This window comes from Papio anubis, chromosome 12 (genome assembly GCF_008728515.1).
Source record: "Papio anubis isolate 15944 chromosome 12, Panubis1.0, whole genome shotgun sequence".
In the NCBI taxonomy this organism is placed as follows: Eukaryota; Metazoa; Chordata; class Mammalia; order Primates; family Cercopithecidae; genus Papio; species Papio anubis.
The window spans coordinates 93,101,575-93,121,356 of NC_044987.1; the positions used below are offsets into that span (position 1 = coordinate 93,101,575).

At 43.1% G+C, this 19,782-nt stretch overlaps 1 protein-coding gene and 1 long non-coding RNA gene across 5 annotated transcripts in view; one reads left to right on the forward strand and one right to left on the reverse strand.

The window, feature by feature from the left end:
* The window catches only part of FBXO3 (F-box protein 3), a 33,809-nt gene extending 32,373 nt beyond the window's left edge, over window positions 1-1,436 (reverse strand). For all 3 annotated transcript variants that reach the window (XM_003910055.4, XM_017948499.2, XM_009186333.3), the window contains exon 1: window positions 1,287-1,436. In XM_003910055.4, coding sequence (XP_003910104.1) covers window positions 1,287-1,390 — 104 coding nt within the window. In that variant the 5' untranslated portion in view covers window positions 1,391-1,436. The remainder of the gene's footprint in view (window positions 1-1,286) is intronic.
* A 56-nt stretch (window positions 1,437-1,492) lies between these two features.
* Window positions 1,493-19,782, forward strand: part of LOC103877560 — a 30,527-nt gene continuing 12,237 nt past the window's right edge. For both annotated transcript variants that reach the window (XR_002517033.2, XR_637306.3), the window contains exons 1-3: window positions 1,493-1,662; window positions 2,165-2,274; window positions 3,104-3,146. This is a non-coding gene — a long non-coding RNA (uncharacterized LOC103877560). The remainder of the gene's footprint in view (window positions 1,663-2,164; window positions 2,275-3,103; window positions 3,147-19,782) is intronic.

Here is a 19,782-nt window from a genome sequence, read left to right on the forward strand (position 1 = left end):
ATATACAAGCCAGATGATAAGAGCCTTCAATGCCCCAGAAGTTTAGGTTACAGTCTATAAACATAAGGGTGTCACAGGTTTTAAGGAGAATGACAACCAGATGTGTCTTAGAAAGATTACTCTGGCAGCAATCAAAAGTTGGTGGTTGTTAGTTAAATTGTAAGTATTTTCTAGAAAAATAAAAGTGCTAGCAGGTACAGGTAGCGACCAGTACAGGTAGTGACCAAAAACTTGAGGTATCTATCACCACTTAGCTAGGCCAACAACTATCTGTAACTCCAAGAAATCTGTATTTATAAAAGAACCTCTAATAACACAGGGTACAATCATCAAATGGCTAGAATCTAACAGTTAATCCAAAACACAAAACAAATCGCGCCTACCTATCCTAAGAGGGCGACTTTGCATCCTCTGCAAATACATACGGTATCACAGGAAACTCACAGCCATGCCACCCCCTGTCAAGGGTGTAAACAATCCTGACAGCTGGGGGGCGGGCTGGCAGCGCCATTTCTTCCACTACCCCAGACAGTCCCAAGTTCTGAAGAAACTGGGAATTAAACCACCTTATCAGCAACCGGTGTTTATTTCTGGAACAGATGCTAGTAATGTGGGAAACCCAAAGTGTCCAGGAGAGACGAGAGTCACCGGCATGGCATCACCGGAAGTCAGTACCAAAACACAAAATCCAACATCGAACCGTAAGGAGCAATGCTGACAGCAAAAACAATTCTCATGCACTGAAGTCCGAAAGTGAGCCCTGACAGCGATTCTGGCGCTGGGGAAGTCGCGCCAGGGGAGTATAAGGGGTTGCCTATCTCCTCCTCTCGCTCGCCCCACCTGCCCACGCCGGCGCCAGACTCCGCAGGCCCCGGACCCAGCAGAGAAGAGCGCCTGGCAGGGACAGGGGCTTTTACACAGCAGCCGGGACTGACCCCGACCGGGCGGGAACCTGCGGGGCCAGCGGGGGTCCACGGAGCGCGGCGGGGCGGCACGAGAGCCACTACCTCCTTCTCTTGCAAGTGGGCCTCGCCGAGGCCTGGGAGAGAGAGCTCTCGTCGCTTCTCAAACCTGGGCCCAGGACGGGAGGAAGACTCAGGGCGAGGCCCTTTTCGCCCCCGTCTCGTCCCGGTCCCCGGTGGCTCTGCAGGATGAGGGCGGCCCTGGCGTCACCTTCTGGTGTCGCGGGAGCCCGGGTCCTGTCAGCGGCCCCGACCTCCTTCCCCCCCTGCCTCACCGCCTCCTCTCCCCATCCCCCACCCCTGCCATGCGTGTCGTCCCATTACTTGATTAGGTCCCGATAGTCCAAAAAGGATAAGATGAGGAGCAGGGGATCGGTGGGCAGCGACTCTAGGGTCAGCTGCGCCGTGTCCGTCTCCATGGCCGCCATCTTGCCTGGCCCGGTGCAGGTCTAGCCCCGCCCTGGCCCCGCCCCTGCCCCGCCCCCACCACCGCCTGAACCGCCCGAACCGCCCGAACCGCCCCCAGCCGCTCGCACAGGTTTGTTATGTAACCGCCGGGCCAGCCCCGCCCTCAGGGCGGGCTGAGGGGCGGCTCCCTGGAGGGCCCGCCCGCGAGCCGGGAGCCAGCCGCGCGGTGCGAGTTCAGCCGGCTTCATTCACACTCCTCATCAAATCTCTCCAACTCTGTTCTCGCATCCCGGTTCGTAAACTTGCCCATCCCGGGACCCTTTTGTTGCCGAATCTGCCTCGGTCTCCCCAGCTCCTCCTGCGAAGTTTTACACTCAGTATCCAGGAAGCCTCGCTCAAAATCTCACACCCCTCCACGCCCTTGGTCCCCAAACCCATTCTTTCCCTTTGTTTTCCAACCCGAGAACCCCTGGTTTTCCCCGCTCAGCCTTCCCCACCCCGCGTGTCCCCCGCACACAGCAGGGCCGCTCCGAGACTTGTCCACTCAGCAGGAGCGGAGTTGAGAATCAGCCAGGGACGCCAGCTGAAGGCCCTTCTCCCAAATTAAGGAAATGGTCGTTGAGTGCTTAACTTCACGCCCCTCCCCGTCTTCCTAAGTAAAATGTGTACAGGGAGTGAGCCTGAGTCTCAGTCGCTGTCCCTTAATTTGGTTGTCATGGCTATTTTCAGTCTATTAGGGTAATGCAAAGGGTACAGTGTGGATTTTTTCCAGCTTTAAAATTTATTTTGGCCAGGGTTTAGATCCTGCAGCGTTAAGTATCCGGCGTGTAAAGGGAGGAACTGAGACTCCCAGAGGGCATAACTGATGGAGGCACGAAGATGTCTGCTCTTCAGCTTTGCCAAGGTGATATTAAAATGAGAGTGGGGGAAGTATAATGGGTCCATACATCACTTGCCTGATTTTTTCTTTTCCATTGCTTTTCCGAAGGCAATATGTTGTTGTAAGGGGCTAATGGGGAATCCAGACAGACCTGGACTTCACACACCTGTCATTTATTTCACTACTAGTGAAATGTTGGCATAGTTATGCCTAAGTTCTCTGAGACTGTCCCTCATCTCTAAAACCACCCCTCCTTTGGTGAACTAAGGATGGCGATAACGCTTTATGTAAAGTGCCTGGCCAGATACTCAATAAATGTTAATTTTCCAAACTTATACATGCATCAATCACTACGTTCTCCAAACATTTCCATATCCTGGAGAAGGTTTCTCTCAATTATTTGGAAGAGTGGAAGTGATATGCCCCACCCCCCCAAAATCCATTTCCTCCATTCTTCATACCATTAATGCCTTCTATTTATGGTTTTGCTTAATAGTTATAACCCCTATCACCCAGCCAACAAAACAGAACAACAGCAACAAAAAAACTCTGCCTACATCTCTGAGCTTCCAAATTGTTTATGCACACACGTAGAAGAACATTTACTGAATTGGATTTCAATTACTTGTTCTGTGTCTCTCTCATCTAGCTGTAAACTCTCAGTCTTACTCATCTTTCTAATTTCAGGGCTTAGCAAGGTATTCAATAACTAGAAAGTTTAAATTCAGGTTGAATGGATGAATTAAGACAGAATAATCATTTCTGTTTACAAGGGAACCATACCTTTTTACATAGACAAATGCTTATAAAGGTATTTGATCCTGATTTATGTTTGTCTCCATTTCGCCTTCAGATGGGCCACCTGTTTGAACTCCAACAGCTGGTGGGAGTTTCAGGTACACTGCATTTGCTTCTGCTATCCTATTGCGCTTGGACTTGGTGCAGCTATGACCTAATGCAGAACACAAAGTATGAAGCTACTGTACTGTCAGGGCCAGAACTAAAGTGAGGCAAGAAAGCTACTTGCTTGGAGCACAAAACTTAAGGAGAGGTGTCAAAAAACTGAATAATCAAATAAATAACATTTTAATGCAATATTTTTAAAAATAGAAATTAATGCAAAAAAAATTCACAGTGAACAAAATACAAAACTCTTAAACAAAAACAGGATCCCACAGTGCCATGTAAGCCATATTAGAGCCTGATGCAAAAAGAAAAGGCAATGCACTCCCCTAAATACATGCTTTTTGTGTTTGTTGTTGTTTTGGAAACAGGGTTTCTCTCCCGTCACCCAGGCTGGAGTGCAGTGACATGCTTTCAGCTCACTACAACTTCTGCCTCCTGGGCTCAAGCAAACTTCCTGCCTCAGCCTCCTGAATAGCTGACACTACAGCTACACCACAACGCCCAGCTAATTTTTGTATTTTCAGTAAAGACAGGGTTTCACCATCTTGATCAGGCTGGTCTCGAACTCCTGACCTCAAGTGACCCACCTGCCTCAGCCTCCCAAAGTGCTGGGATTACAGGCGTGAGCCACCATGCCTGGCCAGGTGGAAGACTTGCTTCTCCCATGTGGCTGGGCTTACAGCTTCTGCCATGCGCTCTCAGCCCCTCTCTTCCAGGCTGCTAAGCCCTGCCACTTCCCACCTTGCAAAGTGCCATTGAGTTGCCAGCCCCTGCTGCACTAGCCCAGGCCTCTCTGGAGAGGTGGCTTTGGCTCAGGCTCCACTTTTCTCCCCAGCATGGTATGAGGCATGTGGTAGAGGTTGGGGGAGCAATGCAGGTAGGCAGGACCCAGGAGAGCCCTTTCCTGGGCTGGGGCTTCCTATTGCCCACCTCCTGCGACCCTGCCCCCAATACTAGCTGGAAAAGGGGTAGGTAGGAAGAGAGAGTCCAGGATTTGACTATTCACATCCCCAGGGCTAAGCTTGAGGGTGAGGGCTCCAGAACCTGGGGGCCTGAGTGGAAGAAACAGTCCCTCCAAATTTGCTCATTGTTTTGGAAGTTGGTTTCTAAAGAGTTTCACTAAAACAGTATTTGCTTATCATTTTAATTTCTGTGGCAGATCAGAAAGCAAAAGGTTCTAAGGCCAGGCATGGTAGCTCATGCCTGTAATCCCAACACCTCGGGAGGCCAAGGTAGGCAGATTACTTGAGTGCAGGAGTTCCAGACCACACTGGAGAGACACCGTCTCTACAAAAAAAAAAAAAAAAAGCCAGGCATAATGGTGCATGCCTGTAGTCCCAGCTACTCAGGAGGCTGAGGTGGGAGGATAGCTTGAGCCTAGGAGGTCGAGGCTGCAGTGAACCGTGATCGTGCCACTGCACTCCAGCCTGGGTGACATAATGAGACCCTGTCTCTAAATAAATAAATAAATAAATGTTTTTAAAAAAGAAATCAGAAGGTTCTAACAGAAGGGTTCAGATGTAGAATTTTAAAAAAAAAAATGGTTTCTCCTTTTCTCAGGAGAGGGACAATGCTTGAGAAATACACAGTCTTACATGTTTCCTTTAGAACCCCAGTGGCATCTTATCTATAATGAGTAGCTCCTAGCAGACAACACCCTACCTCTTGGTAATCACATCATAGTTTCATCGGCTTTAAGGTTCTCACTGGCTGTTTAGGTAAATCCTTCAGACATTAATTCCTATCAAGTACAAGCATCCGGGCTCAGGACTGTGAGATCAAGCTGAACACAGTACCATACCTGCCCTTTAGAAAGTGACAGACACTCCCTCATGGTTTGGTTGGGGGCAGGCAAATTCAAATGGCCCTGGAGACTCATTTTCTCACCTGTTTTCATGGTTTAGCAATTCGCTGCCTCAGCAGATCTGAGTTAGCTTAGAGACAGAACAGGATGCTCTAGAAGTTCCAACTAAATGGCAGCCTAGAGGTGCCCCGAATTCCCGGCTTCTACCCCAGCATTTGTAAAACAGAGTTTAAGATTCTTCTCTATTGAACTCTTTGCGAGATGAATCCAGTCTCGCTTTCCCCAGCCTAGGCACATCTCTCAGCGGGACAGGGAAGCTGGGGGCTGGGATGGATGGTGGGATGGGGAGAGGGGGTTACTTACATGCTCCTCCTTCTCTGCTTGTATCCCCCTCCCCCACCCAACTTGTATTTATACCACATGGCGCTGGTAATGTGTGTCTGTGGCCCCTGAAAGGCAGGTGCACGCATGAAGATTAAACTCCACTTTGCCTTGGTGCTAAGTGTTTTTAGAACTGCCCTTGTCCAACTGGGCCTTCCCAGGGCCAAAAGCATTCTCTCCTGGGGGCCCTGTCACCCAAGCCCAGGTGTCAGCAATCCCGGTTGTGCTGAGGCAGTCCTTGCATTTGGGAGCCCCGAAGATAAAAGGGTGGGAGGATCACGATCACGGTGGGACTGCTGGGCATTAACTCCCCCAAACAAATGTGACACCCAAAGAAAAACCCTGGGCCACAAGGCTGCAGTGATTGGTAAAAAGGAGACCCACCCCTGCAGAGCCCAGGAATATTCAGGAGATTATACTTTACGGTTGAAAACAGGGAGAAGGATAAAATTGCAGGGATGAGTGATTAGGGGCTGCCACTGCCACTCAGAAAGGCAGCCAGGCTGATGGGGTGACACAAAAATCTGGAATGGATTTAGCTGCTCTTGTGCAGCAAAACCAGACAAACTCATGGCTAATGAGAAGCCTGGACCAGAGGTAAGAGATTTATAGGCACAGTTTCAGCAGCTAAACACACTAAGTTCTAGGACTTGGTTCCTTGCTCCTTCCTTAAGGGATACTTTAAATATTTCTGAATTTGCCAAACCAATGTCTGGTTTCTTTGTTTTTGTCTGCGACATGTCTCTTGCTTTTTTGCAGCCTATATAATTGATAGGAACCTTCTGGGTACATGGTGAGTGGATCTTCTGATAAGATACATTTAACGTGTTCCCTGTTGGTGGCTTCTAATATGGGGGCTAAGGATGTGGCCAAGAATGGCTTGTAATCCAAAACCCTGCTAAGATTGCATCGTTGCAACAATGGTTCCTACCAGGTGGAGAGAAAATACAGTATTCTTATCCAAGACGTAATAGAGGCCAGAGTGCTGAACAACACTATCCATCAGTTCAATAGCCCTGTAGGGCTGGGGAAGTCACTAGTATATGCAATCTTATTGTGCCCTGTTGAGGCTTAAACAGGTAAGTGGCCACTATTCTTGGAATGTCTGATATCGTAAGAGTGGCTGAACTAGAACTGGGCCATTAGTGATACTTGGCATGCAGGCTTCGATAGATTAATGCTGGGGTTTGTTGTTTTGTTTTGTTTTGTTTTTGTTTTTTTAGAGACAGGGTCTGGCTCAGTTGTCTAGGCTGGTCTCCATCTCCTGGACTCAAGCAAGCCTCGCACCCCAGCCTCCTGAGTAGCCAGAACTACAGGCTTGTGCCACCACACACCCCCCCAAAAAAACAAAAAACGAAAAACTCTTTATACCTTTTCTACCCTTCTCCATGCCCTAGGAGGCTGATCTTTAGATACTCCTTCACCTGGGCTTCTTTGTTATCTGGCTTCTGGAAGAGAAAGCCAGATAACAAAGAGAGAACAATGGGAGAGAAAAGTGACATTCAGGTATTTAGACATCTCCACCTCCTGAGATTTTGGTTGGGGCTGTGTTCCCAGGGGAGACAGCTCCTGTCAGCGCCCTCTTTCCTGCCTCCAGCTCACTCAGCTCTGATGACACTATTCCCTCCCTCCAGCTGCTAGAACTGTGCCTCTTGCTTTTTCAGGGTTAATAACAGCTCCCCTCCCCTTCACCCCATTACTAATCCCTGGGCACCTCACTGTCCTGCGCTGGTTCCCTTATCTGGTTCATACCTCTGTTGGTATTGTCCCCACTGAATTCTGTTTAGTTATGTTCCTTTGAATGTTTTGTCTGTTTCTTGAGAGGACTCTGACTGATATCACTTGCCAAGGCAAGCAGTACTGTCACAAACTCCCCAGGAATACATTGTACATTGTCAGAGAGCTGAACAAATGCTGACAGAATGAGAACTGCTGGTTGGGGCCAAACATTCCACTCTCTTGATGACCTCACCACTGAATGTACTGCATGAACTCCATTGCATTCCAGCTTAGAAAAGCTGACCAAAGATGAATGGGCTTCCAAAGAAGAAGAAACAATTTGGCCACCCATCTGACCTTTTTGGGGTCTTCTTCTGTGACAGCCCCAAAAGACATTCTATCCTCTATTAAAGTCAAAGTTCTAATCTTGTGGCCACTAGCTGCTGTAGGGATGAATGCCTAACCTCTGATTGACCTGTTTTGGAAACAACACCCTTTATACCTGGAAATTCCACAATAGGCTTTATATACCCAATAATTAACTATATTTGAGAAGGGGACACCTATGGCAAGCAGCCTTGAAAGTGATCCAGGCATCAGTAAAGCAAACCTTGTCCTGGAGCCTCCTATCTTAATCAGATGGAATTACAGATGTCAGTGATCAATCTCACAGTGATTGCAGGCTTTGGAAATGAAACTCCACCTTCTTACCAAGGACAAGCCTGCAAGGACTTTCTGCTGCTGCTGGGCCTGAGACTAGCCCCTTCTGGAAAAAGAGAATATCACTGAAAGGAAAAATTATGACTTTGCTACCTGACATTATCACTTTGCATTGGGTCCTGTCTGAACTGAGATATCCAGAAAGTTCTGTAGCAATATGGAAATGGCACCGACAACCAAGGTTCGTCTGGTCCCCAATACCTTAACCAACTTCAGGAACAACAGGTGGCTGCCCACCCATTAGGCATGGAGAAACCCACCTACTGTTAAACCTAAGCTGTTGGCCTACTGGGGCCTCTTTGATAAGACTTGCATCTGACAAGAAGCATGGTTCACTGGTGAAATAGCTTGCCTCTGAGATGGGCAAATTCCGTGGAATACCAATGCCATAAATTGCTGAGGCTCACGATGCTTGCATGCTGAATAATTGGCCAAACTTCAGGTGCTGTTCTTGGCTGCAGAGTATACTGCTCCCAGAGAGATGGAAATGAACCTTGACACAATATGTCAACTAAGATTCTCTAAAAAACAAATGTGAAGATAAGATTAGATTCATGAGAGATATACTCGGGGGCTGGGCAGAGGGCAGGAAAGTCTTATGAAGGATAAAAGAGAGGAAGCCAGAGTAGGCAAGGAGTGCCTTCAGACCAGGATGCAGGTCTGACACCTGTGAAAAGAGAAGATGAAGGAAGGATTTGGCAGGGAGAGTCTCGGGTTGGACTGCAGCTCTGAGAATGTCTCAGCCAGGCCAATGGAGAGTCCTCATACCAAAGCTGCCCATTAGAAAGTCCAGAGACCCACAGAATTGGCCTGCACTAATATCCTACCATGCTCAGCCACTGGCTAGGAGCAGCCCAGGGGAAGTATGGTTTTGATGCAAAAGCATGGTGGGCCGCAGACTGGCACTGTCTGTCAACTATGCTACATGCAGCAGGAGATCTGAGTGGCATATTCCCATGACCATCACACACAGAAACATTGCTAATAGCCTAGCTATTTAGTCAGGCCATGGGCCACCTAAAGACTGAATTAATAAAGGCATATATTAATTATGTGCCTTTGGGACATAATTATGGGACCTCTCCGTTGAAAAGATTATAAGTAACAAAATCTAGAGGAAAACAGCTGCCTGAAAAGACTGATCAAGCATATATGGGCATCATGTCTACCTACCACAGCCGATTGAATCTATGCTGTAACTCACCACAGTAATGGAACCACCCAAAAGACCAGGGATACCCAACCAGAAATTCTATCATCAACACATATAGTAGCCACTGTTACGGAAAAAGCTCATACTGTTAGCCAACTGTGCCAGTCTGTCCATCAGTAACCTGATGACGTCTAAAAGCCTAGTGGGTTTAGCTGTTTTGGGCTACAAGTTACACAGCACCATACTACCTTCTGCCTTGGCCAAACAATTAGACACCCAGGACTTGAGGAACAGGCAGAGGAGAGTATAATCAGGAAGAGGACACTCTCTCCTCCCACTCTTTTTTTGGAATAGCACACAGTTGAGAGTATATCCAAGTACTTTAGGGGAACAGAAACCATGCTAGGTATTTCGAAAGAGATTTAATACAAGGAATTGTTACACATATATGGGAAGGTTGAAAGAGTAAAGGATGAATGCTGAGCTAATCCAGAAATCAAGACAGTGCTATGGTCTGACTGTTTGTGTCCTTCCAAATTGCATGTTGAAATCCTAACCCCCAAAGTGATGGTTTGGGGAGATGTGGCCTTGGACAGGTGATTAGGTCATTAATGGGATTAGTGCCCTTATAAAAGGAACTCCAGAAAGCTGCCTTGCCTCTTCTACCATGTGAGGGCATAGCTAGAAAGTACCATCTATGAACCAGGATGTGGGCCCTCAGCAGACACTGAATCTGCTTGGCACCTTGATCTTGGACTTCCCAGCCTCCAGAATTGTGAGAAACAAATTTCTATTGTTTATAAGCATTCAGTCTACAGTATTTTGTTACAGCAGCCCAAACAAAGACAGACTGCCTGAAACAGTTATCACCACAGGGCTGTGGAAGCAAAGGGGAAAAGATCTTTGGTTATAGAACCTCGGGGCTAGAAAGAGGAGGCACCACTGGTGGTGCTCCACGGGCTCCCTAAAGACCTCTCAAGAGAGGTCCCACGAAGTTGGTGTTGAGATCTCTGAAAGCGGACACCTCACAGTTGGTACTTGTATCTCATGGCAGGTAACACAAAGCAGATGCTCAAAATCTTGAAGGTAGGGTTGCCAGATTTAGCACACACTCACACACACACACACACACACACACACAGGCACACACACCACCACCGCCATCAGCATTACCACCAACAATAGACCAAAAATAAGGGAAATAACTAAAATGGAAAAAAAAATAAAAAAGTTAAATTTGAATTATTTCTGATTGCCTATGCATATATACATTGAAATAAAATAAGAATATCACATAAAACATAAAAATCATCCTTTATCTGAAATATATGAAATAAGAAGCACATAAATTACCTACCTCTTTCTTTAATTATACTTCCCTGATGATTTGGCTCTCCTTAAGGTTTCTTAGTTTTGTGGAATTTGTTTATAAAATTCCTTGCATTTACTGTCTGTGTTTCATTTACATTGTAACAGTTTATACAGTGTTCATAGCCAACTTATTCTTTTGCCCACTGAGCATTCATTATTGAGAAAACATGCTCAACGTAGCATAATGAGCTGATGTACCCAATATCTGCTGGCTGTCACTGACTGGCTGAATTTCACATGCGTGGGGCTATCAGTGATTTACTAACTTTTAGATATGTGGTTATTAGAGTGAGTCTGTCACTGGTCGATTTTTCAGACCATAAGTTATCTCTAATTAATGGTAGTTACTTGTTCATGACTTGGGACTTGGACCAAATAATGATCTTTTCCTTTCTTTTCTTTCTTTTTTTTTTTTTTTTTTTTGAGACGAAGTCTCTCTCTGTTGCCTAGGCTGGAGTGTAGTGGTTCAATCTCGGGGCTCACTGCAAACTCCGCCTCCCAAGTTCAAGTGATTCTCCTGCTTCAGCCTCCTGAGTAGCCAAGAGTATAGGCACTTGCCACAATGCCTGGCTAATTTTTCTATTTTTAGTAGAGACAGGGTTTCACCACGCTGGCCAGGCTGGTCTCAAACTCCTGGCCTCAGGTGATCCACCTGCCTTGGCCTCCCAAAGTGCTGGTATTACAGACATGAGCCACTGCACCCTGCCTCGTCTTTTCCTTTCTTGAATATGAAAAATCAGTACTTTTTCCTCTGAATCCCCACTTTTGGTCTACCTTCAGCCAAATCTGCAGTAGAGACCATGTGGACTTTATTTGCGGAGGTATGGGTTTTAGTTATGTTGCGTTTAGGTGACTTAAGATTCAACTACTATGGCAGAAAAATAGCTGTAACTGGCAATATTTTGTAGTTTACTGAAAGGTTTGAATAGAGGGCATTTAGGGCATCCTGACAATCAACAAAGTCAGGATACAGGACACAATCAGTAAATACAGGACAAGTCCTGTGAAGAGAGGACCTACTTGAAGAGGGTGCCTCTTGTTTGGTACTTGGACCTTTGATATGGGACAACCTCACACCTAATGCTTTGGATACTGAAAGGGGACTCTGGGGCTGGGGTTCACAGTGCCTGAGGACCTTCCGAGGAAGGCCTGCAGAAGCTGAAAAACAGCAAGAGAATCCTCCTCTCTCCCTGCTTTCCATTATCCTTTGAGTACCTCCCACTATCTAAAAGAAACTCAGCTTGTAAAAGCACCAGGGAAATGTAGTTTTCAGCCTTCCAGGTCCCGCATCACTGAGATTATACAAGGGTAGGCCCAAGCTGAGACACAAGAAATAATTAATTGACACAAGCAACAATACCCTCCTCCCTTTTAGACTTCGGGGAATAGATGGAGAGTTCTCCTAACTCAGATCGAGGACCCCTTGATGAACATGGACACTGACTTTGCTTTGGATAGCTCCCATGGTGCCTTATTCTTTACATCACTCAGCTTTCAGAGAGGGCTTTGTGAAACAGTGGAAGTTATCAGTGGTTAACTCACAGTTGGTGTGTCTTACAGTGCAATCAAGGCTTTCTTTATAATAAATGTACCTTGAATCTTTCTGTTACTACCCCCCTTCCTCTTATTTCCTTTTATTCAGGCTATCAGAATAGCTTTCGGATTACTCTCTTTCAATTATAGGCTGACATTTGTCTATGTGTTAAAAAAATATACATGTCATATACACCATGGAATACTATGCACCCATAAAAATGAATGAGATCATGTCCTTTGCAGGGACATGGATGAAGCTGGAAGCCATCACCCTCAGCAAACACAGGAAGAGAAAACCAAAAACTGCATGTTCTCACTTATAGGAGGGAGTTGAATGGTGAGAATGCATGGACACAGGGAGGGGAACATCACACACTGGGGCCTGTTTCGGGATGAGGGCGAGGGGAGGGAGAGCATTAGGACAAACAGCTAATGTATGCAGGGCTTAAAACCTAGATGATGAGTTGATAGGTGTGGCAAACTACCATGGCACAAGTATACCCATGTAACAAACCTGCATGTTCTGCACTTTTATCCTAGAACTTAAAGTAAAAGAAAAAGAAAAAGAAAAAAGAAAAAAAAAAATGTCTACAATATTAATCTTCCTAAAGCAATGCTTTCATCATGTTAGTCCCTTGCTTTCAAAAAATCTGTTACAGCATTTTGTTAATCACAGAGTATTACCAAACCTCCTTACTTAGCAGTTTAGGCCTTCTGGAAACTTCTATTTCTTCGACAAACACTTCTTTTTATTATACAAATAATTCATAGTAAAATATAAAGAAAAAATACTGTGCCTTCCCCAAATCCCATGAAATCTTAGTTGTGTGTTTTCCTCATGTAAACATAGACATAAGAAATGTACAATGTGGCTGGGCGCGGTGGCTCACACCTGTAATCCCAGCACTTTGGGATGCTGAGGTGGGCAGATCACCTGAGGTCAGGAGTTTGAGACCAGCCTGGTTAATATGGCGAAACCTCGTCTCTATTAAAAATACAAAAATTAGCTGGGCACGGTGGCGGGTGCCTGTAATCCCAACTACTCGGGAGGCTGAAGCAGGGGAATTGCTTGAACCTGGGAGGCGAAAGTTGCAGAGAACCGAGATGGTGCCACTGCACTCCAGCCTGGGTGACAGAGTCAGACTCTGTCTCAAAAAAAAAAAAAAAAGAAAAGTACAAATGTTTTTTAGAATGGTTATTCTTATATTATTCTACAACTTGTATTTTTAACAAATTGTGAAGTATTTTCCTTCTTAGGAAATATTTACTTACATTATCATTATTAATGACTATAAGAGTGTTCCTTAATGTGAATGCATCATATTTTATTTAATCAGTCTCTTATTGTGAGAAATTTAGAAATTTTTATTATAATAATGCAGTAATAAATATCTTTATGCATTCATTTTTTGGGAATTGTTTCAATGAGTTATGCTCACTGCATACATTTTAGGTATGGCATTGCTGGGTCAAAAGTTGCAGAATTTTTTAGTTTGTCACATATTTCTAATTGGCTCCCCAAAATAGTAGCAGACAAAATACTGAGTTCCAGATGTAGAAGTAGTATAGACCACATTCTCTGATCCAAATATAGTAAAACCAGAAATGAATAATAAATATGTAATCCCCAAAGCCCAACCATTTGACCTCAAAAAACAAACAAGTAAAGGCATCCTCTTAAAAACTCTTTGGCCAAAGAAGAAATTAAAACTGACATTACAAAATTATTTAACAGGAATGACAACCAGAATGGCATATAATAATTTTTAAAAAATTTTCTGCCAAAACTGCACCTCCAAGCAAATTTAAAACTTAAATATTTTCTGTATTTAAAAAAAGAAAAGTAAATATACAAAGCATCCCACTCAAGTTAGCAAAGAAGAAATATACTTGGGGGAAGCAATATATAGGTAAATTAAGGTAAAGGCAGTATGGAAGGAATTGGGGGTAGGAAATAGTGGAATTGATGGATAAGTTCAGTATCTTGCTCTGCGTGTGTGTGTGTGTGTGTATGCGTGTGTGTGCACATGCGTGTGCTCAAATGAAGACGGACCACGTGGAACATTCTCATGTTTTGCTGACAGTTCAGCAGGCAAGAGAAACTTGACATTCACAATGGGATTAACCAGGATAAAATCAGTCTCAGCAGAGTGTCATGAAAGCACAAAGGTGGAAGTGATTAATTTAGTGGAGGGCGGGCCAGTGAAGAAAGCTTTGCAGAGAATGTGACAGCTGAGTTGAGCATTATGGGATGGTAGGATTTTGCCAAGCAAAATGCTTGTAGAGAGAGAGTGAAGTCTAGGTGTGGTGGTAACAGTGGGAGATTGTTTTTAAAATGCTGGAATTATTTTTCATGTCTAATCAGTTCTAGACATCTATGGGACTATTAACTATATAGCCTTATCGTTTTTAATAATGTGCTTTCTTTTAGAGTTATAATTCTTTTTATTCAGGCAATCTATTTTTAGAGCCTGCTTTATATTTGTAGCAATTATGATGGAAAATGAACTTCCTAGAAATTAAATGTGTCATTTTATATCTTATCTGTAATGAGCTGATGATGTTAGCATGCAAAGATATATTTAGATCTACTTTATCCTATGAAAAGAATATATCGCATGGATCTAAGTGTGGTCAAATAATGGAAAGTCTGTTAAAGCCATATGGAAATCTTTTCATTAATTTTAAATATTTAGGAATCTATCTGTTGACTATTCCATGACTAAGTTACAGTATTTTATATAGTAAGTATGCAATAGGAAAAATAAGGTATGTATAACTTCTCTTTCCAAAAAGGTATTTAAAAGTTATCTTTGTTGTTATGAGTATTTTCAAAATGCAAACTTCTGAATTTCTATCTTGAGGGATTCTATCTTGAGGGAAAAGAAACAATAATATCATCTCACTATGTGTATACATATGTGTGAGATGTATGTTTGTAAAAGCATAGAAGATAGAAAAAGGTAGCTGTTAAAACTGGTGCCCTGGGGATGGAGAGGGGGAGATTCTAGAAAAGGTGAGTGAGAAAAATAAAAGGGAATGAAGAAACATGATTAGTTCTTTTTATACATTTGTGGTGTTTTATTGTGGTGGTAACTAGTCATTTTATAATTTTGGAAGAGGAGGTATTAAAGCTTTTGGAAGCCGGGCGTGGTGGCTCACGCCTGTAATCCCAGCACTTTGGGAGGCCAAGGTGGGTGGATCACAAGGTCAGGAGATTGAGACCATCCTGACTAACATGGTGAAACCCCATCTCTACTAAAAATACCAAAAAAAATTAGCCGGGCATGGTGGCAGGCGCCTGTAGTCCCAGCTACTCAGGAGGCTGAGGCAGGAGAATGGTGTGAACCCAGGAGGTGGAGCTTCCAGTGAGCCGAGATCGTGCCACTGCATTCCAGCCTGGGCGACAAAGCAAGACTCTGTCTCAAAAAAAAAAAAGCTTTCGGAAATACAAGACAGTTATGGTTCAGGAGAGCAGCTCTTTGCCAGTGCTGGGTTGGTTAAGATTTTTGAGGCCAGCATCTATCATTTCACGACTACTATAGAGTGCACTGGCTACAATGAGACTTCATGGTCCCAAGCTTGCTGAAAAGGGTGAACCTCAACACTAGGCTGACCTTTTTTTTTTTTTTTTTGAGTAGGACAAAAAGGGGATTCTGACTGCTAAAAGGTCGGAAGAGCTAGAATCTAGTCCTCCCTGGGCAACTGAGGACCCATGACCTTGGGAAAGTCACACCTCTCTGGGCTTTAGTATCCTCCCACATGAGGGAGAAGAAAGAGATAATCATGACAATTCCCTCCAGTTCTAAAAACACTGTGATTCCAACCTGTAGTCTATTTTAGCAGGTCTTATTATTTCCCCTTGAAATAAACCCCTGAAATAGTTTCTCAATAATACTCAGTACCTCAACGTCACAGCTATTGTTGATTCATTTTTTATGACTCCCATGATCCTAACTAAATGTCATTCACATCACAAGTATTTAAAAGGTTAAATGTTATGAGGGAAACAAAAAAAGTAGAGAACAAGACCTTGCTCACAAGATGCTTCTAGTGCAGTTGTGCAGAAAACATGTATATTTTATCAAGCTAAGAGAAGCCATTCTATGAACTTTACATGAAATTGCAAAATAGAATAATAAAGTCTCTACCTAAAAGTGCCATAGAAGTAAAGAAACAACTAGAATATATATGGTGATATAGTTTGGATGCGTGTCTCAGCCCAAATCTCATAATGAAATGTAATCCCCAACATTGGAGGTGGGGCCTGGTGGGAGGTGGTTGGATCATGGGGGCAGAATTCTCGTGAATGGTTTAACACCATCCCTGTTGGTACTGTCCTCATGATAGACAGTAAGTTCTCATGAGATCTGGTTGTTTATGTAGCACCTCCTCACCTCATTCTCTCTTGCTCCTGCCGTGTGAGACAACTGTTCCCCCTTCACCTTCCGCCATGATCAGAAGCTTCCTGAGATCCTGAGGTCTCCCCAGAAGCAGATGCCACTATGCTTCCTGTACAGCCTGTAGAACCGTGAGACAACTAAACCTCTTTTCTTTATAAATTGCCCAGTCCTAGGCATTTCTTTATAGCAATGGAAGAATGGACTAACACATGTGGTGATAGCTTGAATAATAATATGTCCTAGGTGGCACCAGAGTGTAAAGAAGGAAACAAAAACTGTACTTGGGAAGTGGAGGAATCCTTCTACAAATGGATCAGAGGAAAGAGAACATGAAAGGGAGTGCAAATTGACACTGCTTGGTAGCAGAAATGAAAGTTGATGGAGCACTGTGCCCTGCCCAATGCTAAAGACAAAGGGAGAGCAATATTAACCAAGGCAGCTTTGAGTATAGTATCCAGCCCCTTTAGAGAAAAGTTTAGAATAGCTCCGCATACTCATGTTTTGTAGTTAGTGAAGTTGAGTCTCAGAGACGCCAAGAGACATGCTTAAAGACACAAAATCAGGAAGCAGTCTGCTGGAAACACATGATGGATCCATCTCCTCTTCCCGTTCTACCATGTTGCCTCCTTGAAGGAAACAAGGTGAAGCTAAGTCCTAGGAGAGACCCAGTCTCCTCAGGGAAAGGCAACAGCAAATTTGATTTGTGTAACAAAAATATATTCCATATGTAGAAATTGACAAACTGAATTTAAAATTTAGTCAAAAAGGCAAAAGACCTAGAATAGCCAAAACAATCTTCAGAAAGAAAAATTCTGGAGGTCTTAACTTCAGGACTCAATAAAAGTTGAAGTTAGGCTGGGCGTGGTGGCTCATGCCTGCAATCCCAGCACTTTGGGAGGCCTAGGCAGGTAGATCACGTGAGGTCAGGAGTTTGAGACTAGCCTGGCCAACATGGTGAAACCCTATCTCTATTAAAAATACCTAAAGTTAGCCAGATGTGATGGCAGGTACCTGTAGTTCCAGCTACTTGGGAGGCTGAGGCAGGAGAATCGCTTGAACCTGGGAGGCAGAGGTTGCACTGGGCCAAGATTGCACCACCACACTCCAGCCTGGGTGACAGAGCGAGACTCTATCTAAACAAAACAAAACCTACCGTTATCAAGGCACTGTGGCATTAGTGAAATAAATGACAGATTCATGAAACAGAATGAAGAAACCTGAAATAGAATCACATGTATATGATGAGGGTCCCAAAACCTTTTTGTATATACAGTACAGTAGAGAGAAGAAAGCTTTCTTAGGGTGCTTTAACCAACTGTATTGAGGTATAATTTATATACAATATTATGCTTTCAGTTCAATGAGTTTTGACAGGTGTATAAGCCTGGGTAACCATTATCACAATGTTCTACATTTTCAATACCCTCAGAGAATTCCTCTGTGCCTCTTTGCTGCCAGTTCCTCCCCAAGCCTCAGTCCCAAGCAACTGCTGATCCACTGTCACTATAGATGAGTTATGCCTTTTCTAGAATGTCCTATGCCTGGACTCATACAGTATATAGTCTTTTGTATCTAATATATTTATGATGAAATATTGGAAACATTCCCTTTGAGATTGGAAATGAGACAGGAATGTCCACTATCTTTGCTTAAATTCAACATTGTACTGAAGGATTTAGTCAGTGAAGTAAGGCAAGGAAATAAAATACATGGTAAAAGATATTGGAAAGAAGAAATAAAACTGTATAATTTGCAGATTATATCGTTACATGTTTTGAAAACCTAAAATAATCTACAAGAAATGTTAGTTACTATGAGTGAATCTTCAGTTTCCTGAATATAAAATAAATATAAAAAATTATATTTCTAGGCCAGGCACAGTGGCTCATGCCTGTAATCCTAGCAGTTTGGGAGGCCAAGGTAGGCAGATTGCCTGAGCTCAGGAGTTCAAGATCAGCCTGGGCAATATGGTGAAACCCTGTCTCTATTAAAAATACAAAAAAATTAGCTGGGCATGGTGGCGCGTGCCTGTAGTCCCAGCTACTCAGGGGGCTGAGGCACGAGAATCACTTGAACCCAGGAGGCAGCAGAGGATGCAGTGGGCCAAGATTGTGCCACTGCACTCCAGCTTGGGAAACAGAGTGAGACTCTGTCTCAAAAAGAAAAAAATATATATTTCTATACATAAACCACACAGTTAGAAAGCTGAAATTTAAAAAGGTAACATTTACAATAGCAATGAAAAATAGAACCTGGAAAGAAATCTAACAAAACTTATACAAGAATTATTGGAAAAATTATAAAACCAGTAAAAGGCATTTTAAAAGACCTAAATAAATGAAGAGCTATAACTTTTTAACTTACTACAAATAAATTGATTTAAAAACGCCATATCGTTATATAGAAATATAAACGATCACAAATTGATCTGAACATCCAACAATAAAAATACAAATCTCAATGGATATTTGGGTAAAAGTTTGACAAGCTTATTTAAATATTTGGATGAAAAAGCAATGGTCCAAAAAAAAGTCAAAATACTCTTGATGAAAATGAATATGATGGGGAGAACTGCCCTACCAGATATAAATCTATAACAATTAATTCAGGGCAGTATTGTCCTAGAGATAGAAAAAAATACACTAATGCATTAGAATAGAGAGCTCAGAAAAGCAATGGGCATATATGGACAATGTCATATATGGTGAAGGTGCTATAACAGGTCAGTGAAGGAAAGGTTGAATTTTTTCAGTAAATGGCTCTGAGATCACATGGATAAAGAAAAATCAGAGGCTAGAGGAATTAAAAAAAGATACAGGACTTTTGTATAAAACAGCAAAATGGCAGGCATAAATCCTACTGTATTCATAACTGGACTAAATATAAATGGATTAAACATTCCAATTAAAAGGCAGAGATTGGCAGAATGGACTGAAAAACAAACAAACGTGATCCAACCATATATGACTAAAGAGAATAATTTAGATTCAAACAAACAAATAGGATGAAAGCAAAAGAATGGAAAGATATACTAAGCAAAAAATAACCAAAAGAGAGCTGGAATGATTGTATTAGTAATAGACAAAATAGACGTTAAAGCAAAAATTGTTCTAGAGATAAATACAATTTATAACAATTAATAATCCATTAAAAAGACAGAACTATTATAAACATGTATGCACCTAACAGCTTTAAAACATATGAAGCAAAAACGGACAGAACTGAAGGAAGAAATGAACATTTCTACAATGATAGTTGAAGATTTCAGTACCTGATTTTCATCACTAGATAAGACAACTAGACAGAATATTAACAAGGAAATAGAAGGCTTGAGCAACACTGCAAATCAACAAGACTTAACAGACATCTATAGAATACTCCACCCGAGAATACTAGAATACACATTCTTCTCAAGTGCTCACGAAACATTCTCCAGTATAGACCATAAAACAAATCTCAATAAATTTTAAAAGATTGAAATATGTTCTTAGACCATAATGGAATGAAATTAGAAAGCAATCATCGCATATGCAGAAAAA